The sequence below is a fragment of the Pseudophryne corroboree genome, chromosome 1 (genome assembly GCF_028390025.1).
Source record: "Pseudophryne corroboree isolate aPseCor3 chromosome 1, aPseCor3.hap2, whole genome shotgun sequence".
Taxonomy (NCBI): Eukaryota; Metazoa; Chordata; class Amphibia; order Anura; family Myobatrachidae; genus Pseudophryne; species Pseudophryne corroboree.
The window spans coordinates 648,717,673-648,743,623 of record NC_086444.1 but is presented as its reverse complement, the minus strand read 5'-3'; the positions used below and the strand labels follow the sequence as shown (position 1 = coordinate 648,743,623).

The 25,951-nt window shown below is 48.2% G+C and overlaps 1 protein-coding gene across 1 annotated transcript in view; it reads left to right on the top strand.

Moving 5' to 3' along the window:
* Nucleotides 1-2,613: 2,613 nt before the first annotated feature.
* The window catches only part of TRIM14 (tripartite motif containing 14), a 90,964-nt gene continuing 67,626 nt past the window's right edge, over nucleotides 2,614-25,951 (top strand). Inside the window, exon 1 of the mRNA XM_063914633.1 lies at nucleotides 2,614-3,397. Coding sequence (XP_063770703.1) covers nucleotides 2,861-3,397 — 537 coding nt within the window. The 5' untranslated portion in view covers nucleotides 2,614-2,860. The remainder of the gene's footprint in view (nucleotides 3,398-25,951) is intronic.

The window sequence follows — 25,951 nt, the reverse complement described above, 5'->3', positions numbered from 1 at the left end:
CTTCTGTCACTGTGTCACACCCCCCCCCCCCCCCCCCCCGTGTTCTATCACCGTGTCACCCCCCTGTGTTCTGTCACTGTCACCCCCCCCCGTGTTCTGTCACTGTGTCACCCCCCGTGTTCTGTCACCGTGTCACCCCCACCGTGTTCTGTCACTGTGTCACACACCTGTGTTCTGTCACTGTCACCCCCCTCCCCATGTTCTGTCACCGTGTCACACCCCCCGTGTTCTGTCACCGTGTCACCCCCCCCGTGTTCTGTCACCGTGTCACCCCCACCGTGTTCTGTCACTGTCACCCCCCCCGTGTTCTGTCACCGTGTCACCCCCCGTGTTCTGTCACCCCCACCGTGTTCTGTCACTGTGTCACCCCCACCGTGTTCTGTCACTGTGTCACCCCCACCATGTTCTGTCACCGTGTCATACCCCCCGTGTTCTGTCACCGTGTCACCCCCACCGTGTTCTGTCACCGTGTCACCCCCACCGTGTTCTGTCACCGTGTCACCCCCACCGTGTTCTGTCACCGTGTCACCCCCACCGTTTTCTGTCACCGTGTCACCCCCACCGTGTTCTGTCACCGTGTCACCCCCACTGTGTTCTGTCACCGTGTCACACCCCCCGTGTTCTGTCACCGTGTCACCCCACCGTGTTCTGTCACCCCCACCGTGTTCTGTCACCGTGTCACACCCCCCCGTGTTCTGTCACCGTGTCACCCCCACCGTGTTCTGTCACCGTGTCACACCCCCCGTGTTCTGTCACCGTGTCACACCTTTCCCCAGGGGCCATAAGACACTGGATAATTTGCTTGCTGCACAATAATTATCCTTAATAAAATGTTAATGTGTAAAAAGGCTCTCTACCTGCCGTAATGTGTATAAAAGGGGCTTTACCTGGTGTAATGTGTGTAAGTGGCGCTGTGTGGCGCAATTTGAATAATGGAGACTATTGTGCAGCCTAATATGAATCTGTATTATTTTATGCCCACACCCCTTCCACATGAAGCCACGTCCCTATATTTTTGGCAAGTGGGGGGGAGCTGCTATTTTGTATGTGGCCCTCGGATACTGACAGGAAATGTCAAGTGGCCCCTCAGCTGAAATAATTGCCCACCCCTGCTCTACCAGTACCTGGGACCAGCTGTTCCAATTTTCAGCTCACTCCAGCCACGCTCGGACCAAGGCCTGCTATCTCTGGTTACAGCTCTATTTTCATCTCATATCAGCTGCTCGGTTCCAGTGTGACTCAGCTTCCGTTTACATTGTGCTCTTGCCAGGGGTCCCCAACAAATGGGTGCCCGGGGTACAGTATGCCCTGCATTCCCCCTTAATCTGGCTATGAACACGGTTCCTCCCCATTCCAGACCACTTTATTTAACGCCTGATGATAGTGCAAAACAATTTAAACATATTAAGTAGCGGCCAAAGTAGGACCACATACCAGAAAAAACTACTGCACACACAGCAAAAACAGATTTTACAGTGTCTAACTAAAAGACCTTACTGGAAAGCTACGGTAGGCAGTGGATCACTTGCATGGGTGCTTATACAAGTGATGCACTTATACAATTTGGTGACCACAAACTATTTCAATATGTAAGTCATTTGAGAATAATCGCATAAAAACTACAACCAATATTGAAGTATATACAGGGTTGTACTGGCCCACAGAGGAACAGGGCAAACCAACGGTGGGCCCCACTGCCGCCTCCTCCTCTTCCAAACTGTGCATTTGAATTATAGATGATACGTATATTATCTTATATTGCACAGAACTATGGTGTATTCTCTACAGTGCATTTCTGTTATTAATCTGGTAAATTATAATGCATGCACTAGCAGTCCATGTACTCTTTAATGGTTAGCCAAGACTAGTTTGTCCACACCCCTAGACATGGGCCCCTACAAATGCATCCCCCCCCCCCCCCCCCAGGCCTTTAATACCCCAGTCCGACACGGTTCCGGTATGAAAGATAGATAGTGTCTAGTTAGACAGTCAATAGATAGACACCATATGTTAGATGGACATTAGGTCGACAGGGTCAAAAGGTCGACAGGTCAAAAGGTCGACAGGGTCAAAAGGTCGACATGAAAATGGTCGACATGAAAAAGGTAGACACCATGTTTTTTGCATTTTTGTGGTTTGTGGGGATAGTTTTGTCATCTGGGACGCACAATTGTAGAAAGGCATACCCTCGCGGGGCTCGCTTCACTCGCCACGCTTCGGGCACGGTGGCTCGCTGCGCTCGCCACAAGGTTTATAACCAACTCTATGCCGACATGGATAGAGAAAGTATGAAATAATCCAAAAACATGTTACATTTAAAAGAAAACATTTGTCTATCTTTTTTATGTCGACCATTTTCATGTCGACCTTTTGACCATGTCGACCTTTTCCATGTCGACCTAATGTCCATCTAACATATGGTGTCTATCTATTGACTGTCTAACTAGACACTGTCTATCTATCAAACGGATAGGGTCCGACACTGTGTATATATACCCAATTTCACAACAGTGAATGCTGATGGATCAATGCTAGTGCTATCGGCTGGTCACGTGTTAGTTGACTTTCGTTTCCTGGTGGTAGCAGTAGCACAGTGACAGTGACAGACTCGGATGATAAAGGTCCCAGCAGGGCCCGGGGTCACTCTGCACGTACAGCGCACGGAGCGGTGCTGAGATCGTCCCTCGCCCTATTTACTAAAAGGGCAGGCTAGTTTGCAAGAACACCAAGACGATTGGCATGAGAGGAGACTGGAGTACTGTAACTCAGGATATATTTGCTACAAGTATCCACGCAAATTGACAAGCCACACAGGAGGTCCAGCTCCTGCCGACGTGCGATACCCACGGGTACTCCAGGCATGTACCAGCCATCTTCAACCGACCCATGCGGTATTTGCGGCTCTGGGTGCCCAGTGCCCGTGCTATTGGTGTCCTGTGGGCACCGCTTCTGCCTCGACTGTGTGGAAAACTTCTGGCAGCGTCTTCCCAACTGTGAGAGATTGTGCCCCACATGCACCTTGCCCAGGGAGGAGCAGGCGTGCCCCAGAGCACAGGCATTGCAGTGTGACCTGTGCCCATCCCATAGCCCGTGCATTGCCCGCTGGAGTTGCCTGACTTGTGGGGAATCGTACTGCCCCGAGCACTGCCAGCCGCACATAATGGCCGAGGATGGTGAGGGCACAGCCGGTCACCAGGTATGTGATGCAGGTGGAGAGGAGGCCAGAAGGATGCAGGAGCTGAGGAGAGGGCCACGCAGGTGCCCGGAGCACAGGGAGCGGGCGGTGGAGCTCTTCTGCGGACAGTGCAGGGTGTGTGTGTGCACGCTGTGTCCCATACTGGGAGCGCACAAAGGGCACCCGGTGACACTCATACAGCAGGAGGCCGGGAACAAGAAGGTAAAAGTCATGTCATTTATTTCCACTAATAAAAAAGTTCTGAAAAAGTACCTAACAAACTGTAATACAGTAACTACTCTTACATGTTACCTGCGCCATGTATGTGATTTGCATTGTCAGTAGTACTGCAGGAGAATGACAACAGGTGCTTATGTTGTGTGTAAATATTTGTTTTAGAGGTGAAAGCCTGGTGCCATGGTGAGGAATGTACAGCATATAGTACAGTATGTTGTTAAACTCGTCTAACCCACATTTAGGGGTATATTCAATTGACGTCGAAAGCTGCCGTCTGTCGAAAAAGACGGCAGTTTTTGACTTTGTTAGGTTGGAAGGGGTTCCAACCTATTCAATATATTCCAACTTGTCGAAAAGCACGTGGATCGGCGGAATAGATGCCGATCCACGTGCTTGTGTCGAAAACGGTTTTTGCCCCCTTTTCGATCATCTCACTTCGACTTTAAAAAAAGTCGGACTGAGATGTGGGACCCAGAGAAGGAGAGGGGGTGGAGCCACAGGGAGACGGGGGGCAGCCGCGGGCATACAGGGGAGAGCAGCGCTACAGCACAGCACTGCAGCAGGATGTCTCACAGTCGCGCCGCTCACGGCAGCGTCCACCCGGCTCCAGCAAGTGAGGTCACGCTTGATGGAGCCGGGTGGACACTGCCGTGAGGTCGGGCGGCTGTGAGACGTCCTTCTGCAGCGCTACTGTAACACTGCTCTCCTCCGTCTGCCCGCTGCTGTCCCCGCTGGTCTCCCTGCGGCTCCCCCCCCCCCTCCTCCTCTGGGTCCCTCATCTCAATTTGACTTTTTAAAAGTCGAATTGAGATGAGATTGAATAGGGGTTGTCGGATCCATTCCGACAAATGCATGTCGGAATGGATCCGACCCTAATTGAATATACCCCGTAGCCTTTAGAGTCATTATTTGACCCGTGGCCTCTTCGCGAGGATCTTCTACAACAGGGGCTGTTCGCCTATAAAGACTTAAACCTAAAGTACAGGCCTACTCTACTAGGTCAGTGGATTCTTCCTGGGCAGCTGCCCGGAATGTCTCGGCTTTACTTCTCTGGCGAGCAGCTATTTGGTCGGGTTCGAACACGTTTGCTAAGTTCTACAAGTTTGATACTTTGGCCTCTGAGGACCTTCAGTTTGGTCAATCAGCTCTGCATGAACCTTAGCACTCTCCCGTCCGATTTGGGAGCTTTGGTACATTCCCATGGTACTAATGTGGACCCCAGTGTCCTCTAGGACGTAAGAGAACATAGGATTTTAATTACCTACCGGTAAATCCTTTTCTCGTAGTCCGTAGAGAATACTGGGCGCACGCCCAGTGCTTCGTGTTTCCTGCACTTTTACTTTGTTAAGTATTGTTGTTAGTTCAGCTGTTGCTTTTCCTGTTAAAGTTTGGTTAGCATGGCCTTCCTCTTGTTTGTGTGTGCTGGTTCGAATCTCACCACTGACCTGTTACATCCTTCCTCAGGAAATGTCCGTCTCCTCGGGCACAGTTTCTAGACTGAGTCTGGTAGGAGGGGCATAGAGGGAGGAGCCAGTGCACAGTATTAATTTCTTAAAGTGCCCAAGGCTCCTAGTGGACCCATCTATACCCCATGGTACTAATGTGGACCCCAGTATCCTCTACGGATTACGAGAAAAGGATTTACAGGTAGGTAATTAAAATCCTATTTTTCTTTTCCCACATAGGTGCTGATGTACAATTTTTAAATATATATTGCTTCTTATTCTTTGAAAACACCCATTTTCGCAAATATTTAGTATCACCATAATGTTTTACTAAGGGACTGTCTGCTGTGATCCCTCCATTCCGGCAGGCAGCTGCAACCCCTATAGCATTTCTCCCAACATCTGGAGCTTGCAATGCAGGACTACGTTGTGCAGCAAAGCGGGGGCGTGACCTATGGAAAAGGGGCATGGCTTTGTGGGAGTGCCACCATCATGAGCCACGCACCTGTTTTCATCACTGAGCGGGCATGCCCAGATCTCTGAGCTGCTTGCCTGCCCTCTGCACTATACCAGCAGCAAAAATCATGACAGCTGGGAGGTATGCCCATAGGTTTTTGTGGGGGATGCGATGCTGCTTGATTTACCAACTTCCGGAATGCAAAGCATTCTGGAGATTGGACCCCCCAGAGATGCGGCCATCTGAATATAGCAGTAGCCTGTGGGCTACAGATCATGCAATTAGCTGGCAGATGGTTCTTCCAGAACCCTCCCCAGTAATAGCCGCCACACATGTGCAGTCAGAGGGTTTGCCCATGCTCAGGAGTCCCAGCAGCACACTGAGCACATCGCAGAGTCCAGCTTCTTTCAGAGCCCCTGTCCTTGCCGGCGTGTAGTGATACTGTACATCCCATCGTACGAATTGCAGCCTGCAATGCAATTCTAGGCGCTAATACTACACCCAGATAACATTGCAAATCCGATTCTTGATAAATGGTCCCCCAAGCATGACATCCCAGGCGGTCAGTTGGATGGACCCTTGTGTCTTTCAGGCACTGGCGTATTTGTGATGGGTGCAGTGTGTGCGGTGCACATGGCCTTTGAGTCCAGGTGGGCCCACACCGCACCCATTTCTGCTGCGGGGTACACTGGGCTCCACAAGGATAGACATTGGGGTGTAGAGTAGGATCTTGATCCGAAGCACCAACAGGCTCAAAAGCTTTGACCTTCTTCCCAAGATGCATAGCGCCGCCTCCTATAACACCCCGCCTCCGTGCACAGGAGCTCAGTTTTGTAGTTGGTGCTTGCAGTGCAAGCATGTAACAGGAAGAGCTGCTCACAGCAGCTCTAGTAAAAGCTTTTTCTGAGGAAAAAAGAAGACTACAAGGGCTGCAGCAGAGGCACAGATTGTGTTAGATGTCAGTAGACATCACCTGCTGCAGCTCCATCTCTCCCCCAGCGGCGCTGTACACTCCCGCGCCCTGGTTGCCGGGTACCTACAGCAGGAGGCTCCGGTTTTCTTCCAAGTCAGTCACACACGGCTGGGGCTCTCCGGGATTGCGTGGCCGCACTTCGGGAGGAGGTAAGCGGGATCCGCACTTTATCGCGATCCGGCGCGGCTGGCGGTGGACACTGTGGCAGTACAGGCGATCCCACTAGATCACCAGGGCATGGGTGCAGGTCAGGTTTTCTCTCTAAACCTTTTTACTAGTAGCCCGCAGTACCCGGTGGTTTTGCCAGCAGAGGGGAAAAGGCTTAGACCTGGAGCCCCTCCCCCAGCCCCAGGGCGCCATTTCCAGTAAATGTTCCCGCCCTGGAGCTGCATATCTGTCTCTCCCTCACTCCCTGTCAGTGTTTGGGCGCCATTTCCCCAGCTACACTGTTTCTGGGACTGCTTGGGCAAATCCTCCTTTGTAAAGCCGCCTGGTTGTCAGCGCTGTGACTTTAAATGACACTTAAGTATTCTACATGTCAATTATACAGTGTTAGTTAAGAAAGAGTGCATTTAGTCAGGGTTCTCTGGTACAAGTACCCTGTGATATACATCCAGTTCTTACTGTGCAGTGTTATATCTATTGATTATAGAGCTATATATATATATATATATAACCTGGTCCAGTGCAGTATTATTGTTGGTAATAACCTCTGCATTGTATAACTGTGACTATATGTGTGTGCATTAGCTTGCTGAGTGATTTCCATTGCGTGTCTCTCACTCACCTTGCTATCCCTATATTCTATAACCTGAGGGGGCTTGGTGCGTCAAGTTTTATAATAATATAGGATATTCACAAGATATACTCTAATACGTATTTTTCTCTGTGATTTTAATCACCATATCTCTCCTGTATCTCTGCTTGTGCTGACTACACTGCGCAGGGGTTTGGGCATGAGGTATTGTGCTGCTGACAATTGTACTGTGTTACCTGACATTGCAAGTTATATCATGTCTGCTTCTGAAGGTAACGGTTCTGGGGCTGAACACACTGCCGATGTTGCTGAAGCCACAGATTCCTATGAGGAGACTATAGCAGCTGTGGGCTCTGGTTCTGGGGGCTCCTTGCCCCTCAGTGGGACTGTGGTAACGGGGGACCATAATAACCCACCGGGGCTACTTTCTCCACGCTTCTAAATATGCTAGTTACTAAACTAACACCCCCTATGGGACCTCCTATGCCGGTTCAACCGTATGTGGTCCCCGCGGCTAACCCGCCGTGGGCAGATAACTTGTCTGCTCAATTGAAGAAGTTGAACCAGTCCTTGACTACTAAAAACTCCTCGCTCGCCTAAGACCAAGGGGTCCTCTAAGCGAGCTCTTACCTCCTCACAATCCACTGCTGTCACTGACACCTCGTCTGATGAAGATGGCGCTTACACTGACCCCACAGATTCTGACACAGATACTGCTGATGGGGAGGGTAGTTCACATGTGGATGTTCCTGATCTTTTGGAGGCTATTAAGTTGATTCTACAGATTACGGATGATCCCGAGCCATCCGTCCCTCCTAAGAATCCAGATAGGTTCAAGCGTCAAAAGGCGGTTAAACAAGGTTTACCTCACTCTGACCACCTAGTGAATATACGTCAGGAACCCTGGGGAGACCCGGGAAAGAAGTTTGTGCCTCAAAAGAAGATGCTGGCTCGATTTCCCCTCGCACTAGAGCCGTCTAAAAATTGGGAAACGCCTCCTCCAGTAGACTCACATGTGGCTAGGATGGTGGTTTCCTCAGCTCTACCTGTCACTACCGTCACGTCTCTAAAAGAGCCTACGGATAAATGTGTGAAGGGTTGTCTGAAAGCGATTTACAACCTCACGGGTGCTGCACAATGGCCCACTATTGCAGCAACATGGGCTGCAGAGGCTATTGAAGTATGGGCCCTAGAGTTGGAAGTGAAATCTCTTCTGACCATGCTATACAATGCTTGTCATATATTGTCACAGCTTCTCACTATATTAAAGAGGCGGCTTCTGGTGCCGGTATTCTAGCAGCCAAGGCCTCTACTACATCAGTCCTGGCTCGCTGGATATTGTGGCTGAGATCCTGGTCTGTGGATCTGGACTCTAGAAAAACCCTGGAGGTACTCCCTTTCAAGGGAGATATTCTGTTTGGGGAGGACTTAAATAAGATAGTGGCTGACTCGGCTACTGCCAAAACTGCCTGTCTGCCAAGTACCGCTCCTTCTGTGTCGAAGGCTAAAGGTACTCCCTTTCGTCCTTCAGGTAAAGCAAAAGGTCAGGCGTACCACGAGCAGGCCCGCACTTCCAAACCTGGTAAGCCGAATCCCAAAAGAGCCTGGGCTGCCCGCCAGCCTGCTTCCAAGATGGATAAGCCTGCCGCATGACGGGGCGGACCTACCCCTGAGGGATCCCAGGGTGGGGGGGCGGCTTATAGGGTATACCCAGGAATGGTTGAAGACCACTTCAGATGCCTGGGTACGGGAAGTCGTCACTCAAGGTTACGCCATAGCCTTCAAAAACCATCCCCCTCATCGATTTTGCCTGACAGTCGTCCCGTTGGACCAGACAAAGGCAAACACTCTACATTCGGTGGTACAGACCCTCCTGGATACAGGAGTTGTAGTACAGGTGCTTCTTGCTCAGAGTGCCCGGGGGTACTATTCTCCGCTGTTTCTAGTCCCGAAACCGATTGGTTCCTCTCGGCCCATTCTCAATCTCAAGGCATTGAACAGGTTTGTGAAAGTTTCCAAGTTCTGTATGGAAACCCTTCACTCTGTAGTTCTGGCCTTGGAACCTGGGGATTATATGGTCTCCCTGGACATACAGGATGCTTACCTGCATATTCCTATAGCAGTGTCACATCAGCAATACCTGAGGTTTGCGATTGGCAATCTCCATTACCAGTTTCGGGCGTTACCTTTTGGTTTAACTACGGCTCCGTGAGTCTTCACCAAAGTTATGGCGGTGATTGAAGGTGGTACTCCGCCGTCAAGGGGTCAGGATACTGCCGTATCTGGACGACTTGTTGATCCTGGTAAATTCCCCAGAACTTCTCCTACGTCATCTGGATATGACTGTCCGGTTTCTACAAGCCCACGGGTGGCTCATCAACTGGAAGAAATCCTCCCTGGTCCCTGCTCAGAGCATGGTGCACCTGGGAGCGCTATTGGACACTCACAACTAGCGGTTGTTCTTGTCCCAGGAGAAAGTCCTGAAGCTTCAGGACAGGAGTCGTTGCTTCCTTTCTCGTCTGCAAGTGTCGATACATTCGGCGATGCAGGTGCTGGGCCTCATGGTGTCAGCATTCGACATGGTGGAGTATGCTCAATACCATTCTCGCCCTCCCCAGAGACTGATTCTAGCCAAGTGGGACGGCCTGCCTCACCGGATCAGGTCTCACATGATCTCATTGACTCCGGAGGTCCGTCTGTCGCTGAACTGGTGGCTCCAGGACCAATGATTTGTGCAGGGGCCGTCCCTTCTGGATATCCGACTGGGTCCTGTTGACGACAGATGCCAGTCTAAGAGGTTGGGGTGCGGTGCTGGAGCAACACTCCCTTCAGGGCCGTTGGATCTCCTCTCGATCAACATTCTGGAATTGCGGGTGGTCTTCAATTCGTTGAACCTGGCCCAGCATTTAATTCAGAACCGTCCTGTTCAAGTACAGTCGGACAGCGCCACCACAGTGGCTTACATAAATCATCAAGGCGGCACTCAAAGCCGTTTGGCAATGAAGGAAGTCTCACGGATTCTGAAATGGGCGGAATGCCATCTACCGGCCATATCGGCAATATTCATTCCGGGAGTCCTGAATTGGGAAGCGGACTTTCTCAGTCGTCAGGAGGTACACGCCGGAGAGTGGGGCCTCCATCCAGCAGTGTTTCAACTCCTAGTGGAAAAGTGGGGCTTTCCAGACGTAGATCTGATGGATGACTATGAAAGTTTGAAACGCGTTAAGCGTGTACTCTCCCGCTTTACTTGTGACCCCGTTTGAGTTTTACCATCTGCACTGGACGCTGAGGGACTGTGTTGGATCCTGGTTTCCGGAGCCGTTTTCCTTATTGTGCTATATCCATCTGGCCCCTTCCAGACCTTGCTTCCTGTGGCTGTATTCCTCATTGGGGATTTATCTACTTGATGTAAGTGCACTGTTTAAAAATAAACCCTTGTTTTAAAAAAAAGGATAATTGCACTATTGCAATTTCTTCTGCTCTTTATGAGGTCCAGCTGCATTTGTTTGATATCAGCGTTGGACATTGTTAGGACTGTTATCATCCAGTCCTTTGTTGCTGTACTGCCAAAGAGGATTCATTTTATATGCTACTGACCTCATCTGTTTGGTGTAAGTGCGATATTAAAATAAATTCAGGCCTTTTAAACAAAGATAATTGCACTATTGCACTTTCTTTTTGTCTTATAATTTTATGAGAATTAGATCCATCTGCCTTTAATCAACGTTGGATCTTTATTCATCTCCTGAATTACCAGTGTACGTGACTAATCGATTTTATGTATCCACTGGGTGTGTGTTTGTAAACTTGGCTTTTATGGGAGCGCTTTTAGTTTGTATCTCTCCTTTTTCCTCTCAGTAGATCTGATGGCGTCTCGACACAATCACAAGGCTCCGGTCTTCGGAGCAAGGACAAGGGATCCTCAAGCAGCATTCGTGGATGCACTGGCGGTGCCGTGGAGGTTTCGGCTGCCATACGTGTTTCCTCCGGTGTCTCTCCTACCCAGGGTAATTCGGAAGTTCAAGTAAGAAAGAGGAATTCTGCTTCTCATAGCTCCAGCGTGGCCCAGACGGCACTGGTTCTCAGACCTGCAGGGCCTATCGTCAGAGCGTCCAATTCTGCTCGGATTCACCATAGGGTCTGGCATTCTTACTTTGCTTGGTGCGCATCTAACAATTATGACGCTTCTAAGTTTAGTACAGCCAAGTTGTTGGCCTTTCTTCAGCAGGGCCTGGACTTAGGCTTGCGTCTGGCTTCCCTCAAGGTTCAAATATCTGCCTTGTCGGTGTGGTTTCAGAGCAAGATTGCGACCTTAGCTGATGTGCATACCTTTACTCAGGGTGTGTTGTGTATCCAACCTGCCTGTGGCTCCTTGGGACTTGTCGGGGTTTTTGGAGGCGTTACAAGAGTCTCCGTTTGAACCTCTTGGTTAAGCTGATCTTAAGTGGCTTTCCCTTAAGGTGGTGTTTCTGCTGGCTATTGCTTCAGCTAGAAGAGTGTCGGATTTGGGTGCCTTGTCTTGTAGTTCCCCATATCTGATATTTCACCGTGACCGGGCGGTTCTTAGGACTCGTCCTCGGATATTTACCTAAGGTGGTTTCTTTGTTCCACCTTAATCAGGAAATTGTGGTTCCGGCACTTGTCTCTCCTGATCTGTTTCCCAAAGAGCAGTCTTTGGATGTGGTACGGGCTCTCAGTATCTATGTGAAGAGAATGCTTCTATTAGGAAATCTGATTCTCTCTTTGTTCTGTTTGGATTTCACAAACGGGGCTGGCCTGCTCACAAGCAGATTTTGGCCAGATGGATTAGAATGGTGATTGCACATGCTTATGTGAAAGCTGGTCTATCAGTTCCTGCTCACATTACGGCCCATTCTGCTCGGTCCGTTGGACCTTCTTGGGCGGCCCGCTGTGGTGCGACCCTTGAACAATTGTGCAAGGCGGCTACGTGGTCCTCAGTGAACACGTTAATAAGGTTCTATGCCTTCAATACTGCCGCTTCCCAGGATGCTTCCTTTGGACGCCGGGTTCTTGTGCCTGCTACAGTGCGTCCCCTCCCACAAGGAACTGCTTTAGGACATCCCCAATATCTATCCTTGTGGAGCCCAGTGTACCCCACAGCAGAAAACGAGTTTTATGGTAAGAACTTACCTTTGTTAAAACTCTTTCTGCGAGGTACACTGGGCTCCACAAGGCGCCCACCGTGACGCACTTAGCTTCTTTGGGTTGGTATGGCATTAGCCGCTGACACTGTGGTGTTGTGGCAACTGGCAGTTGTCGTCTCTTTTACTTGCTACTGCATTGGGCTGGTTAACAAAACTGAGCTCCTGTGCAGGGAGGCGGGGTTATAGAGGAGGCGGCGCTATACATCCTGGGAAGAAGGTCAAAGCTTTTGAGCCTGTTGGTGCTTCGGATCAAGATCCTACTCTACACCCCAATGTCTATCCTTGTGGAGCCCAGTGTACCTCGCAGAAAGAGTTTTAACAAAGGTAAGTTCTTACCATAAAACTCATTTTTTTGAATACTCTCCCTTTCGGAGTCCCATGCCGATGTCAGCAGCGCTATTAAATCAGCAGATCTCCAGGAAAATGGCGCATGGCCATTTTTCCAGTGATTTCTCTACTGCACATGCGCAGAACTCCGTGAAAATGGCAACTGCGCCATTTTCATGGAGTTCTGCACATGTGCAGTAGAAAAATCACTGGGAAAATGGCCATTGCGCCTTTTTCCTGGAAATCTGCACATGCACAGTTGAGTCTGAGCCCACTGGTGCTCAGACTCTCAGAGCTGGCGGCAGAGAGGAGGAGGCCCGAACGGAGGAGGCTGCACATGGGTCTCCTCCTCTGTTAAAATGCCCCTGCTTCCAGGGACTGCATTCCTTTTAGGAGGAAAGAAGTTTGCCTTTGGGGATGTGTGCCTGACCGAATCTGAGTTGTAACCCCGTATGCAATATTCAGATTAACCTTATTGCTATTGCGTGATGTCTTGGTTCAGGAATGTAAGCTCTAGTGTACAGTATGAAAGGGTATGCTATGGAGAGTTGGGGAGTTAACTTGGGCAACATGACAGGAAGGGATAATGCAGACTTGACCAGTCAGGGAGTCCAGCAATGTAATCATGGGCAGTGATGGTACTACCATGGGTGTAGGGAGTGCATGTTCATAGTGGGTTGCCCTTTGGCCTGGTGATGCACTTATCTGCTCCTGGTGGGAATTGTATATGTATCCATTGTAAGCAAGAAAGCTGGTGAGACCACAGCCATTGAATAGGAATGAGATACTGTAGTTTGCATGAATCTATGATTTGCAAACTTTCTTTGTTCTAGGGAATAGGATGTCCACATAGTAACAGCTGGTGGTCTTGGGCAGCATGAATCCTGCTGAAATGGAAGCCCTCACAGCATATTGCAGGGACCTGCTTTCACTTGCCTAGATGCTGTAGCTGTAGCCACTGGAACAGTCTGCAGAGCAGCAGGTAAGGAAGGGGCCCCATCAGTGCTACCACCACACAGCTTCCAGGTGCTGCAACCCAGGACTCCACGGCCTCCGGCAATGCGCACAAAGCCTGCTCCTCGATACGCTTCAGGACACTTGATGCAGCTCCGTGGCCCAGCAGGTGGCTCAGAAGTGCGCAGAAGGCTGCTTTTCACTTCTGCTGCCAGGAGAGGGAGTGTCATGATTGGACATCATTATTGCACTCCCAGCAGCCCTGACTAAGAAGGAGGAGCTGCAATGCTGCCGAGCAGCATGATCCAGCTCGGCAGCACAGTTCGGAATGAATGCCGACTGCAAAGTGGTCAGGCGGTGCGGTGTAACGTCTGCCAAATTCTTAATGGTATTCCGTACCGTCATACTTGCACCGCTGATATAGACATGTATATGTATAATAATCTTGTGACTCTGGTGATACTTGCATAAACTCTGGTGACACTTTATAAACTGTATAAGCACACAGATTTAGACCAGGGGTGGCCAGACTTTTGGAGTCGGTGATCTACTTTGAAAGCTGAAAAGCTTTTGTGATCTACCTACCTAATTGCGTGCAATGCAGCACGCGCCAATAAGGGGCATGTCATAAAAAGGGGTGTGGCATAACAAAAAGGGGCATGGCCTTGCTGCACAGGGTGTAATGACTGTCTCGCACGAAATCACACATTGGCCCCCACAGGTAAAAATCTCAAACACATATGCCCCCACAGTGCCAGATACACATATGCCCCCAGTGCCAGATATGCCCCCACAGTGGCAAATATGCCCCACAGTGCCACATATGCCCTCACAGCGCCGTGTGCTCACAGTGGCAGATATGCCCCCACAGTGCCACATATGCCCCCACTTTGCCATATATGCCCCCACAGTGCCATGTGCCCACAGTGCCAGATATACTTACTTTAGCTGGCTGGATCCCCGCTGGCTGTCTCCTGCACCCGTGCCTGCTCCTGCTTCCCACCGCTGCTGCTGTCCTGCTGCCTGCCAGCGCTGACTGGATCAAACCAGACCCAGCAGGCGCACAGGCTCCTCACATCGCGTTCCCAATCGTGCATTCGTGGGTGCGCGGCTGACGTCATTACGTCACCCGTCAATGCATCATTGGGTACACTCTTGGCAGAGGCGGCAAGTCACACTTGGATCGCGATCTACCGGTAGAATATGGTGGGGGTACAGCGTACATAGGTGCTGTGTGTGTGTGTGTCCTTGTCCCTTCAGTGGTTGCCGGCGGCACCTCAGAGGTGAGGAGCAGCGTTAGATTAATGTAACTGTCAGTGGATATCAAGGATAGAAAATGCAGTCAATTTTGAATATGAAAGGTCGTTATAAATGGCAACTGCCACACCAAAAACCTACCCCCACTCTCTCCCGCCAGCACCCTCTCTCCATATTCAGCAAGTCTCAAACAGTCAGTTCAGTGTTTTAGGTAATTATCATCAGGCTGTAACAGCTCCCTGCATGATCACTTTCATTTTCATTTTGTCTGTGTGGCGTCCTCCAGTGGCCACCGGTGCACATAGGTGACAAGCAGTTAGCCTTTTATTACATAGGATTCTCTGCATTCTTCAAGTATCTGTTTTCCAGCAAGCGCTCTGCTTACATTAAGTTCCCGTTCTTCTTCAAGTGCATCATTTACACTGTGCCTTTTCTCAGCAAGGACTCTGCGTTTACTGTACAGTGCCTGTTCTCAGCAAGGACTCTGCGTTTACTGTACAATGTCTGTTCTCAGCAAGGACTCTGCGTTTACTGTACAGTGCCTGTTCTCAGCAAGGACTCTGCGTTTACTGTACAGTGCCTGTTCTCAGCAAGGACTCTGCGTTTACTGTACAGTGCCTATTCTCAGCAAGGACTCTGCGTTTACTATACAATGTCTGTTCTCAGCAAGGACTCTGCATTTACTGTACAGTGCCTGTTCTCCGCAAGGACTCTGCGTTTACTGTACAATGTCTGTTCTCAGCAAGGACTCTGCGTTTACTGTACAGTGCCTGTTCTCAGCAAGGACTCTGCGTTTACTGTACAGTGCCTGTTCTCAGCAAGGACTCTGCGTTTACTGTACAGTGCCTGTTCTCAGCAAGGACTCTGCATTTACTGTACAGTGCCTGTTCTCAGCAAGGACTCTGCGTTTACTGTACAGTGCCTGTTCTCAGCAAGGACTCTGCGTTTACTGTACAGTGCCTGTTCTCAGCAAGGACTCTGCGTTTACTGTACAGTGCCTGTTCTCAGCAAGGACTCATACTGTACCTGTACTTAGTTAGCAAGTGATCTGCTCAGCTCTGGCACCTCTACTAGTGCCACAAGTGTCCAGTTCCTCTGCTAGTATGCCATCGGTTATAGGTGACTGGTCTCTATGTTCAAGGGTATCTGGTAACTTGGGCATCATCAGCATAGTCATTGATAATTGGGGAGGTAGGTCTGATGGGCAGGTAAGGATCAGGGCCCTCATTCCGAGTTGTTCGCTCGTTAGCTGCTTTCAGCAGCATTGCACACGCTAAGCCGCCGCCTACTGGGAGTGAATCTAAGCATAGCAGAATTGCGAATAGAAATTTCTTAGCAGTTTCTGAGTAGCTCCAGACTTACTCAGCCACTGCGATCAGTTCAGTCAGTTTCGTTCCTGGTTTGAGGTCACAAACACACCCAGCGTTCGCCCAGACACTCCCCCGTTTCTCCAGACACTCCCGCGTTTTTCCCAGAAACGGCAGCGTTTTTTCGCACACACCCATAAAACAGCCAGTTTCCGCCCACTTCCTGTCAATCACACTCCGATCACCAGAACGAAGAAATTCCTTTGTTAAGCCGTGAGTAAAATACCAAACTTTTTAGCAAATTTACTTGGCGCAGGCGCACTGCGAACGTTGCGCATGCGCAGTTTGCGACTAATCGCACCGATGCGAAGAATTATAACGAGCGAACAACTCGGAATGAGGGCCCATGTGAGAAGGTCTGATGACATGGAGGAAATTTGATGAGCATGTAATTAGCATGGTAGAAGGTATAATGGCAGAGTGTGAATGTTTGTTGGGCATGTGATGGCACATGAGGGGGCCTTAGGAGCATAATGTTTAATCCTAAAACCAGTTTGTGTGCAGTCCTGCATGCACCTGTCCACAACTACTGTAGTGTTCTCGCGAGATTGTTTTAGCTGGTTGCTGCATCCTGGCTGTCTTGTAAATGTAGATTTGTACCATTTCCAGAACACAGACAGACACGCATACATTTTGAGTCTTCATATGATGACAAGATGAGCGATGATGACCTTCTTCTGAATCTTCTTCTTCTGCTTGGGTGCTCTGGGATTGCAAAGTTAACCCTTCACTGCTGACTCTGGGTCTGTGATACTTAGCCATTCTAATTGTTGTTCTGTCTGGTCGAATTTCAGAGAAGGAGCGATAAACTTTTCAGCACCTTCGTATCGTGTCGGTTACTGTCCGTTGACAGATAAAGCATTACAATGTGCTAGTCGCGATTGCTGCAGCAGTCCTTCCTTTATCTGAGTGTCCTAGGGTCAGTACTGAAGTAACTCTTTTGCGTGCATGTAGTCACTGATGTACGGAAAAATTGCCACCGCCAGAAAACGAGGAAGATGCAGCAAATGCGATAGAAAACCGCAATAATATGTTATTATTTTTTTCGTATGACACGTGCAAAGAACTTATCTCAGTGCCCTTGATGACGTCCAGATAGGATGAAACGCATTGGGCTCCCCTAAATAGACCTCCACCGTGCACTGAGATAATTTCTTTACCCTTCAGACTCAGCACTCATTGTTTTTATGTTTTAATATTTTCTATATTTATATTTGTAATCTTGCTCAGCTCCTTTATGGTATTTTATTAAATTTATATACTTGTATATTGATACAGGCTTTTAGGTTCCATTTTTAATGGTCATATAGAGTATTCACATTCAATCACATTTAGTCGCTGTACCCCTACTCTCTCTCGCTCTCTCTCTATAGATATATATATATATATATATATATATATATATATACTGCTCAAAAAAAATAAAGGGAACACTAAATAACACATCCTAGATCTGAATGAATGAAATATTCTTATTAAATACTTTGTTCTTTACATAGTTGAATGTGCTGACAACAAAATCACACAAAAATATCAATGGAAAGCAAATTTATTAACCCATGGGGGTCTGGATTTGGAGTCACACTCAAAATGAAAGTGGAAAAACACACTACAGGCTGATCCAACTTTGATGTAATGTCCTTAAAACAAGTCAAAATGAGGCTCAGTAGTGTGTGTGGCCTCCACGTGCCTGTATGACCTCCCTACAACGCCTGGGCATGCTCCTGATGAGGTGGCGGATGGTCTCCTGAGGGATCTCCTCCCAGACCTGGACTAAAGCATCCGCCAACTCCTGGACAGTCTGTGGTGCAACGTGGTGTTGGTGGATGGAGCGAGACATGATGTCCCAGATGTGCTCAATTGGATTCAGGTCTGGTGAACGGGCGAGCCAGTCCATAGCATCAATGCCTTCGTCTTGCAGGAACTGCTGACACACTCCAGCCACATGAGGTCTAGCATTGTCTTGCATTAGGAGGAACCCAGGGCCAACCGTACCAGCATATGGTCTCACAAGGGGTCTGAGGATCTCATCTCGTTACCTAATGGCAGTCAGGCTACCTCTGGCGAGCACATGGAGGGCTGTGCGGCCCCCCAAAGAAATGCCACCCCACACCATTACTGACCCACTGCCAAACCGGTCATGCTGGAGGATGTTGCAGGCAGCAGAACGTTCTCCTTGGCGTCTCCAGACTCTGTCATGTCTGTCACATCTGCTCAGTGAGAACCTGCTTTCATCTGTGAAGAGCACAGGGCGCCAGTGGCGAATTTGCCAATCTTGGTGTTCTCTGGCAAATGCCAAACGTCCTGCACGGTGTTGGGCTGTAAGCCCAACCCCCACCTGTGGACGTCAGGCCCTCATACCAGCCTCATGGAGTCTTTTTCTGATCGTTTGAGTAGACACATGCACATTTGTGGCTTGCTGGAGGTCATTTTGCAGGGCTCTGGCAGTGCTCCTCCTGTTCCTCCTTGCACAAAGGCGGAGGTAGCGGTCCTGCTGCTGGGTTGTTGCCCTCCTACGGCCTCCTCCACGTCTCCTGATGTACTGGCCTGTCTCCTGGTAGCGCCTCCATGCTCTGGACACTACGCTGACAGACACAGCAAACCTTCTTTCCACAGCTCGCATTGATGTGCCATCCTGGATGAGCTGCACGACCTGAGCCACTTGTGTGGGTTGTAGACTCCGTCTCATGCTACCACTAGAGTGAAAGCACCGTCAGCTTTCAAAAGTGACCAAAACATCAGCCAGAAAGCATAGGAGCTGAGAAGTGGTCTGTGGTCATCACCTGCAGAACAACTACTTTACTGGGGGTGTCTTGCTAATTGCCTATAATTCCCACCTGTTGTCTATTCCATTTGCACAACAGCATGTGAAATTGATTGTCAATCAGTGTTGCTTCCAAAATGGACAGTTTGATTTCACAGAAGTGTGATTGACTTGGAGTTACATTGTGTTGTTTAAGTGTTCCCTTTATTTTTTTGAGCAGTGTATATATATATATATATATATATCTCTCAATCAGTGCAATATCCAGCCCAGCGCCCTCCACCTCTCTCACCTGGGTGTCCGGAGAGTGTAGGCGCTGCTGCTGGCTTTAGTGGCCTGTTCCCTTAAATGTTGTGTTACAAGTGTGTTAAACACAATATACCTTCCCCCTAATTTAAAAGAAACCTTTCCTTATAGTAATTTAGAGTTAGTTACCCCAACCCAATAGATTACTGTATCCCAATTTCCTTGTATGTTGTTCAATAGATCTACAGTAAAAATATAGACAGTCAATAGGTCGACCCCAAATGGTCGGCATGCAAAAGGTCGACATGGACTAGGTAGACAGTAGAAAATGTTGAGAGGTACAAAAGGTCAACAGGATCAAAGGGTCGACATGAGAATGGTTGAGTTTTTTATGTCATTTTGTATGTTTCACCATATCTGAGGAAAATGAGTGGAAACGTGTTTACTCGCCAGGCTTCAGGCAAGGTGCCTCGCTTTGCTACCACTGCGCTCAGCACAGATTACTATTCCCATTCGTAGTAAGCATGGGTGAAAAAGTTAAATAAAACTTGTGTCGACCATTGGCATGTTGACCATTTGAACCTGTCGACCTTTTGACCATGTTGGCAGGTTCAAAAGGTCAACATGCTAATGGTCGAAACAAGTTTTATATAATTTCTTTCATTTTTTACAACTTTTTCATCATTTGACCTTTTGCATGTCGACCCTTTGGGGTCGACCTATTGACTATCTTTTTACTGTCGATCTAGCAACAGGATATCATTTCCTTTACCTAACATTTTTTTTTTATGGCACCCCTGGGCAAAAAGTTTTTAATTGATAAATTGTGCAAAAATGTATCATCCTTAGGTTCATATATGTGGACAGGTCTGTGAATCTGTTCTGCATATTTTATTATTGGCAGCCACCAGCTGTGATTTTGCCTATCACTTGGATCATAAATAATTTGATTTGTCCTGGACCACTAACCCATGGCACCCTGCGAATGCCCTAAAGCAACCCATGTTGCCACTGCCCCCAGATTGGGAATCACTGTTAACTCCTTTCAACCCCACATGGAGCCTACGCAATCACACTCTAAATAATTATAAAACTTTAAGTTTACGGCCAATCTTTTGTTTGTGCACTTCCAACATTGGTTTACCCAAGTTTAACTATATGGAATAATAAAAAAAAAAAGTACTTTCCTAGATGTCTCTCTGTTTTAAGTAAACTGTAAGGCTAGGGCCACACGTAGTGGCCATGCGGGTCCCGGCCGGGAGGGGGTTTTGTGTGCATGAGAGATCCTGTTCTGCGGGATGCCACAGAACAGGATCTGGCCACTGCCACACGGGATTTCAATAGAACACAGTGCGGCTGTGTGAACACATACATTGAAATGTATGTGTTCACGTTGAAATCCCACCTTCCTGTCATCCGGCCCAACCGCAGCATGCTGCAGTTTTATCCGGTGGCGGTGGGACTGCCACATATGTGTGGGCGCCTGCATAGGCACCCATGTGCAGTCTCCATCCGGCCAAGCGGGTCCCGCTTAGCCGATATGTGTTGCCCTACCCTAATACACCTTGTGTCAGGAATCTGCATTCTCCGTCGCATCACTACTGTGGAACTACAGGTTCCAGCAGTTCAGTTCTGTTCCAGTTTTCAGTCTACTGCAGCCTGGAGTACACAGTGCTTCAGCTAACTCACAGCTGATCTGAACACCTAATCCAGCAGGGTGTGTCCTCACAGAGATGGAACATCCAATCTTCACAGACCAAGGGGTATAAACTCTATTTCCTGGCTCAGTCTCATCGCCTTGGACAACACGTCACATTCTGTGAACAGGCGGCTCCTGTTTGCAGTCATCTGTCTGCAGAGATACCCCTGTGTATTGGACCTGTGGAACTACAGGTCCCAGCAGTTCCAGTTCTGTTCCAGTTTCCAGTTCCAGTCTTCAATCCTTTGTTTCCAGCAGTCTTCTATTTCTGGCATCTCCAAGTCATCTCCCTGTTCTAGTGTTCCTGTGGAACTACAAACTCCAGCCACAGCCAGCCACAATCCACCAGCAGTAAGAGACTCTCCTCAGGTTGTTTTATCATTACCATCTGTGCATCTCAGCAGTTAACATCTATTTGCTTAGAGACTGTCTCCTTCTTAAGCCTGTTAGGCTATCTGGACTTGTGCTTCATAGAGACTGTACAGTTATCAGAGTTCTGTTTTTCCAAAGTTATTTCATCCTGAGTTATACTGAGACTGTGTGCTTTTTACAATTACCGGAGTTCTGTTTGTTTCAATCATAGTTACCAGTGACTTGAATATTTATTTCCTGTTATTTCTGGTTTTGCATTCCACTGCAATTGCATTCCACTGCACCTGTTATTTAATTGCTTTGTGATCCCTGTGACATAATAAATATCAGCGCCTATGCGCAGGACTATTCTTCGGTCTCCTCGTGTATTACGTCACACCAACACTGACCCACTAGCGCTCCCGCCGGGGACAGACAAGTTACAGAATCCTGACACCTTGGGTACTATCATCAGTTGGGTATTTAGAATATATAATGTTATTCCTCATGCTCGGTTTTACCCGTATTGTACATAGTACCAGGTGCGCTAACAATAATATATACTGCAAATCTGTGTGTATCAAGCAAATAAAAGCATGGGGATTTTGTTCATATTTTGATCAGAAATATTTAAGTTTACAGCCCATGAACCCCAATTTTCATCAACTAACTACACTAGCAAAAATGTCTAGCACACCATTAATTTGCAATAAAATGCTCTTGCTTCTCAGTTATAGACAAGTACTGGCTTGTGAGCCACACCCAAATATTGGATGGAGTGGTGTAAAGCATACCACCAATGCACTCTGAAGCAGTGGAAACATCTTCTCTGGAGTGGTGACACATGCATCATCAAGTTTGAAATTGTAGGGGCAAGTTTGGGTTCGGTGGATGCCAGAGGATTGCTTCCTGCTTGAATGCATACTGTAAAGTTTATAGAATGAGGTATAATGGTTTTGCGCTATTTTTCATGGTTTAGCTGTGTCCCGTAGTGCCAGTCAAGTAAAATGTTAATAGTGACATGCTTCAGAATTGTTTGTTTCCAATTTTATGACAACAGATGAGGGGGCATAGTCTCTTTTCAGTTTCAGCATGATATTTATTCATGTGCACAAAGTGAGGTCCATCAGAAATGATTTCCCTTGCTTGATGGGGTCAATGGTTTGCGGAGTTTGATGGGTTCAATCAGAGCCTTGATTGCTCCTATTGAACTCATTTTCTGTAGTCAGGAATAATTCTCCAATATCAGTGCACAGTTTCTCTAATGATTTGTGGCTAAATAGATTCAAACCCATGTTCCAAAATTAGCTGGAAAGCATTCTCAGAATGGACGCTGTTGTAGCAGTGGACATAGTGTCAGGAATCGGCGTTCAGCAGCGTCTCACTTACCATCGTGCTGGTGTGCAGGCCTCCGGAGGTCATGGCCCCAGTCGCGGCTGCATGGATGCGCTGACCGCGAGCGTCATCTTCAGTGTCGCTAAGTACCCCTGAGTCAAGTTCCATTTGTGCCTTCCTGTGTGCCGGCGTCCGGCCTGCGTGGGCGCCGCCATGACACTTGCACTCAGCTGACCCAGGCATCCAATCCAGCGCTGTGCTTACCCTCAGAGTTCAGCAACCAATCACCGCAGAGCAAGGAGTATAAGTTCCAGTCCGTGGCTCAGTCACATCGCCTTGGACAACGAGTCACATTGGTGTGTCAAGTTCTCCTGGTTCCTGTCTCTAGTGTTCCCTGTGATTCTTCTCATCGTTTCTTTCATCACTCTGCATTTCTCCCGTTTTGCTACAGACTCCAGCTACAGCCAGCCACAGCCTGCCGTAGCTCATCAGCAGTAAGAGACTCTCCTCAGGTGTTTGTTTCATTGCTTAACCTGTGCACCTCGTTAAGAGTATACCAACTTGTGCAAGCTTGTTGTATTGGGACTGTCTCCTGCCTGGGCCTTGTGTGGTTATAAGAACTTGAGCTATACAGAGACTGTGGGGGTAATTCCAAGTTGATCGCAGCAGGAATTTAGTTAGCAATTGGGCAAAACCATGTGCACTGCAGGGGAGGCAGATATAACATGTGCAGAGAGAGTTAGATTTGGGTGGGTTATTTTATTTCTGTGCAGGGTAAATACTGGCTGCTTTATTTTTACACTGCAAATTAGATTGCAGATTGAACACACCACACCCAAATCTAACTCTCTCTGCACATGTTAAATCTGCCTCTCCTGCAGTGCACATGGTTTTGCCCAATTGCTAACTAAATTCCTGCTGCGATCAACTTGGAATTACCCCCTGTGTGCTTTTCAAGTAATACCGGAGTTCTGTTTACAAATCCATTTGCATCCAGTTACCAAGTTATTTCGCGTTTTGTTATCAGAGACTTTATTTTGCTTTATACCTTCTGCATTCAGCCATCAAGTTATCTTCAATATATATCTGTGTTGCCAGAGACTTTTGATTATAACCTTGGAATCAGTTACCGTTTATTATTTCATTTCTGCCACTACCGATGCTAAGTTCCATCTGTTACTATATCATTGCTCTGTGACCTCCTGTGTTTAATAAACATCAGCGCAGGACTTTTATTCAGCCTCCACGTTTTATACATCGTACCAACACTGGCCCACTAGTGCCCCCTCCGGGGACAGACAAAATCAGAAACCTGACAGTTTGTCTGAGGCCCATGGACCCGGACGGTGGTCAGAGTGTGGGGTCAGGGGCGCTCTAAAGTCTGGTGGCCCGACTAGATGGTCAAGAGGCTGCACAGCAGCAGATTATACAATTTTTACAAGTGATGTCTTCCCGATTGGACACTCTGCAACAGTCCTTTTCAACTCCAGTTCCTCCAGTGTCATCTCCAGTTTCTGTTCCAGTCTCCAGTTCTCCAGTTGCTCCTGCTTCAATGTCTCGTATTCATCTTCCTACACCAAGCAAATTTGATGGTAATCCTAAAATGTGTCGTGGATTCCTGAATCAATGTGAAGTCCACTTTGAATTGCTGCCACAGAACTTTCCAACACCCAGGGCAAAGGTCGCATACATTGTTTCTCTGTTGTCTGGCACTGCCCTGAATTGGGTCTCCCCGCTATGGGAGCGAGTAGATGCACTGCTTAATAACTACACAGGATTTGTTGCCGCATTCTGACGCATCTTCGATGAACCTGGGCGTACAACCTCCGCTTCTTCAGACCTCCTTCAGATCCGCCAGGGAACGCGGACTGTCGGTCAGTATGTCATCCAGTTCCAGACATTGGCATCAGAGGTGAAGTGGAACAACCAGGCGCTGGTTGCCGCCTTCTGGCATGGTCTTTCTGACCGCATAAAGGATGAGTTAGCTACTCGAGATCTCCCAGAGCAACTGGAGACTCTGATTTCCTTATGTGTTAAGTTGGATTTACGTTTACGCGAGCGAGCCAGTGAACGCTCCCGAGGTGATCTTCGCAAGCATCGAGTTATGCCTCCTGTACAGTCTTTACCCATTACTGCCAATGAACCCATGCAGGTAAATAAGTTTCGCTTAACACCTGAGGAGCCGTCAAGAAGGTTAAGGAAAAGGCTGTGTCTCTATTGTGCTGCTGCTGGTCATCTGATTGGTTCCTGTCCTGCTCGTTCGCGAAACGCCAGGTCATAACTTGTAAAGGAGGAGTCAAGTTAGGGACCTTAAACAAAGCTCCTTCATCCCAAGACCTTATATTGCCTGTTACTCTGGAAATTCAGAATGGTCTCCAGTCTCTGTCCGCCTTAGTGGATTGTGGAGCTGCTGGGAACTTTATCACGCAAGCTGCAGTGGATAGATTCCGTCTTCCAGTCTTAAAGCTGTCCCGTCCAGTTTATCTTACTGCCATGGATGGAAGTCATATTGCTGAAGGTTCCATCACTCAGCAAACCAAGCCTATATTTCTGGGAGTGGGCTTTCTTCATTCCGAGCTCATTGAATTCCTGGTCATACCAAAAGCTACCTATGAGATCATACTGGGTATGCCCTGGCTCCAATTGCACAATCCACAATTCGACTGGTCTACATTACAGTTAACAGCATGGAGCTCTTCCTGTTGTCATTCATGTCTAGTTTCAGTACATCCAATAAGATCTTCAAGTGTAAAACTTCAGTCTGGTCTTCCAGAGGCCTACCAGGAATTCGCTGACATCTTCAGTGAAAAAGCCGCTGATATCCTGCCTCCCCATCGAGAATGGGATTGCCCTATTGATTTAGTTCCAGGCAGCAAGCGCACTTATCCTCTCTCAGTTCCTGAGACTCAAGCAATGAGTGAATACATAAAGGAGAATCTACAGAAGGGGTTTATCCGTCCATCCTCCTCTCCAGCTGGTGCAGGATTCTTCTTCGTTAAGAAGAAAGATGGAGGATTACGCCCTGCATCGATTATCGGGGTTTAAATGACACCACGATTAAAAACAGCTACCCGTTGCCCCTTATTACAGAGTCAGAGGTGCCTGCATATTCACTAAATTAGATCCCCGCGGGGCTTATAATCTCATCAGGATCCGAAGTGGCGACGAGTGGAAAACCGCCTTCAATACTCGTGATGGCTACTATGAATATCTAGTGATGCCCTTCGGTTTGAGCAATGCCCCGGCTGTGTTCCAGAATTTTGTCAAGGAAGTGTTTAGAGATCTCCTGTATAAGTGTGTGGTAGTTTACCTCGATGACATCTTGATATTTTCCCGTGACTTGGTTTCCCACCGTCAGCAGGTGAAAGAGGTTCTTCGACAGAATCATCTGTACGGTAAATTATCTAAGTGTACGTTCGAAGCTTCTTCAATATCTTTTCTA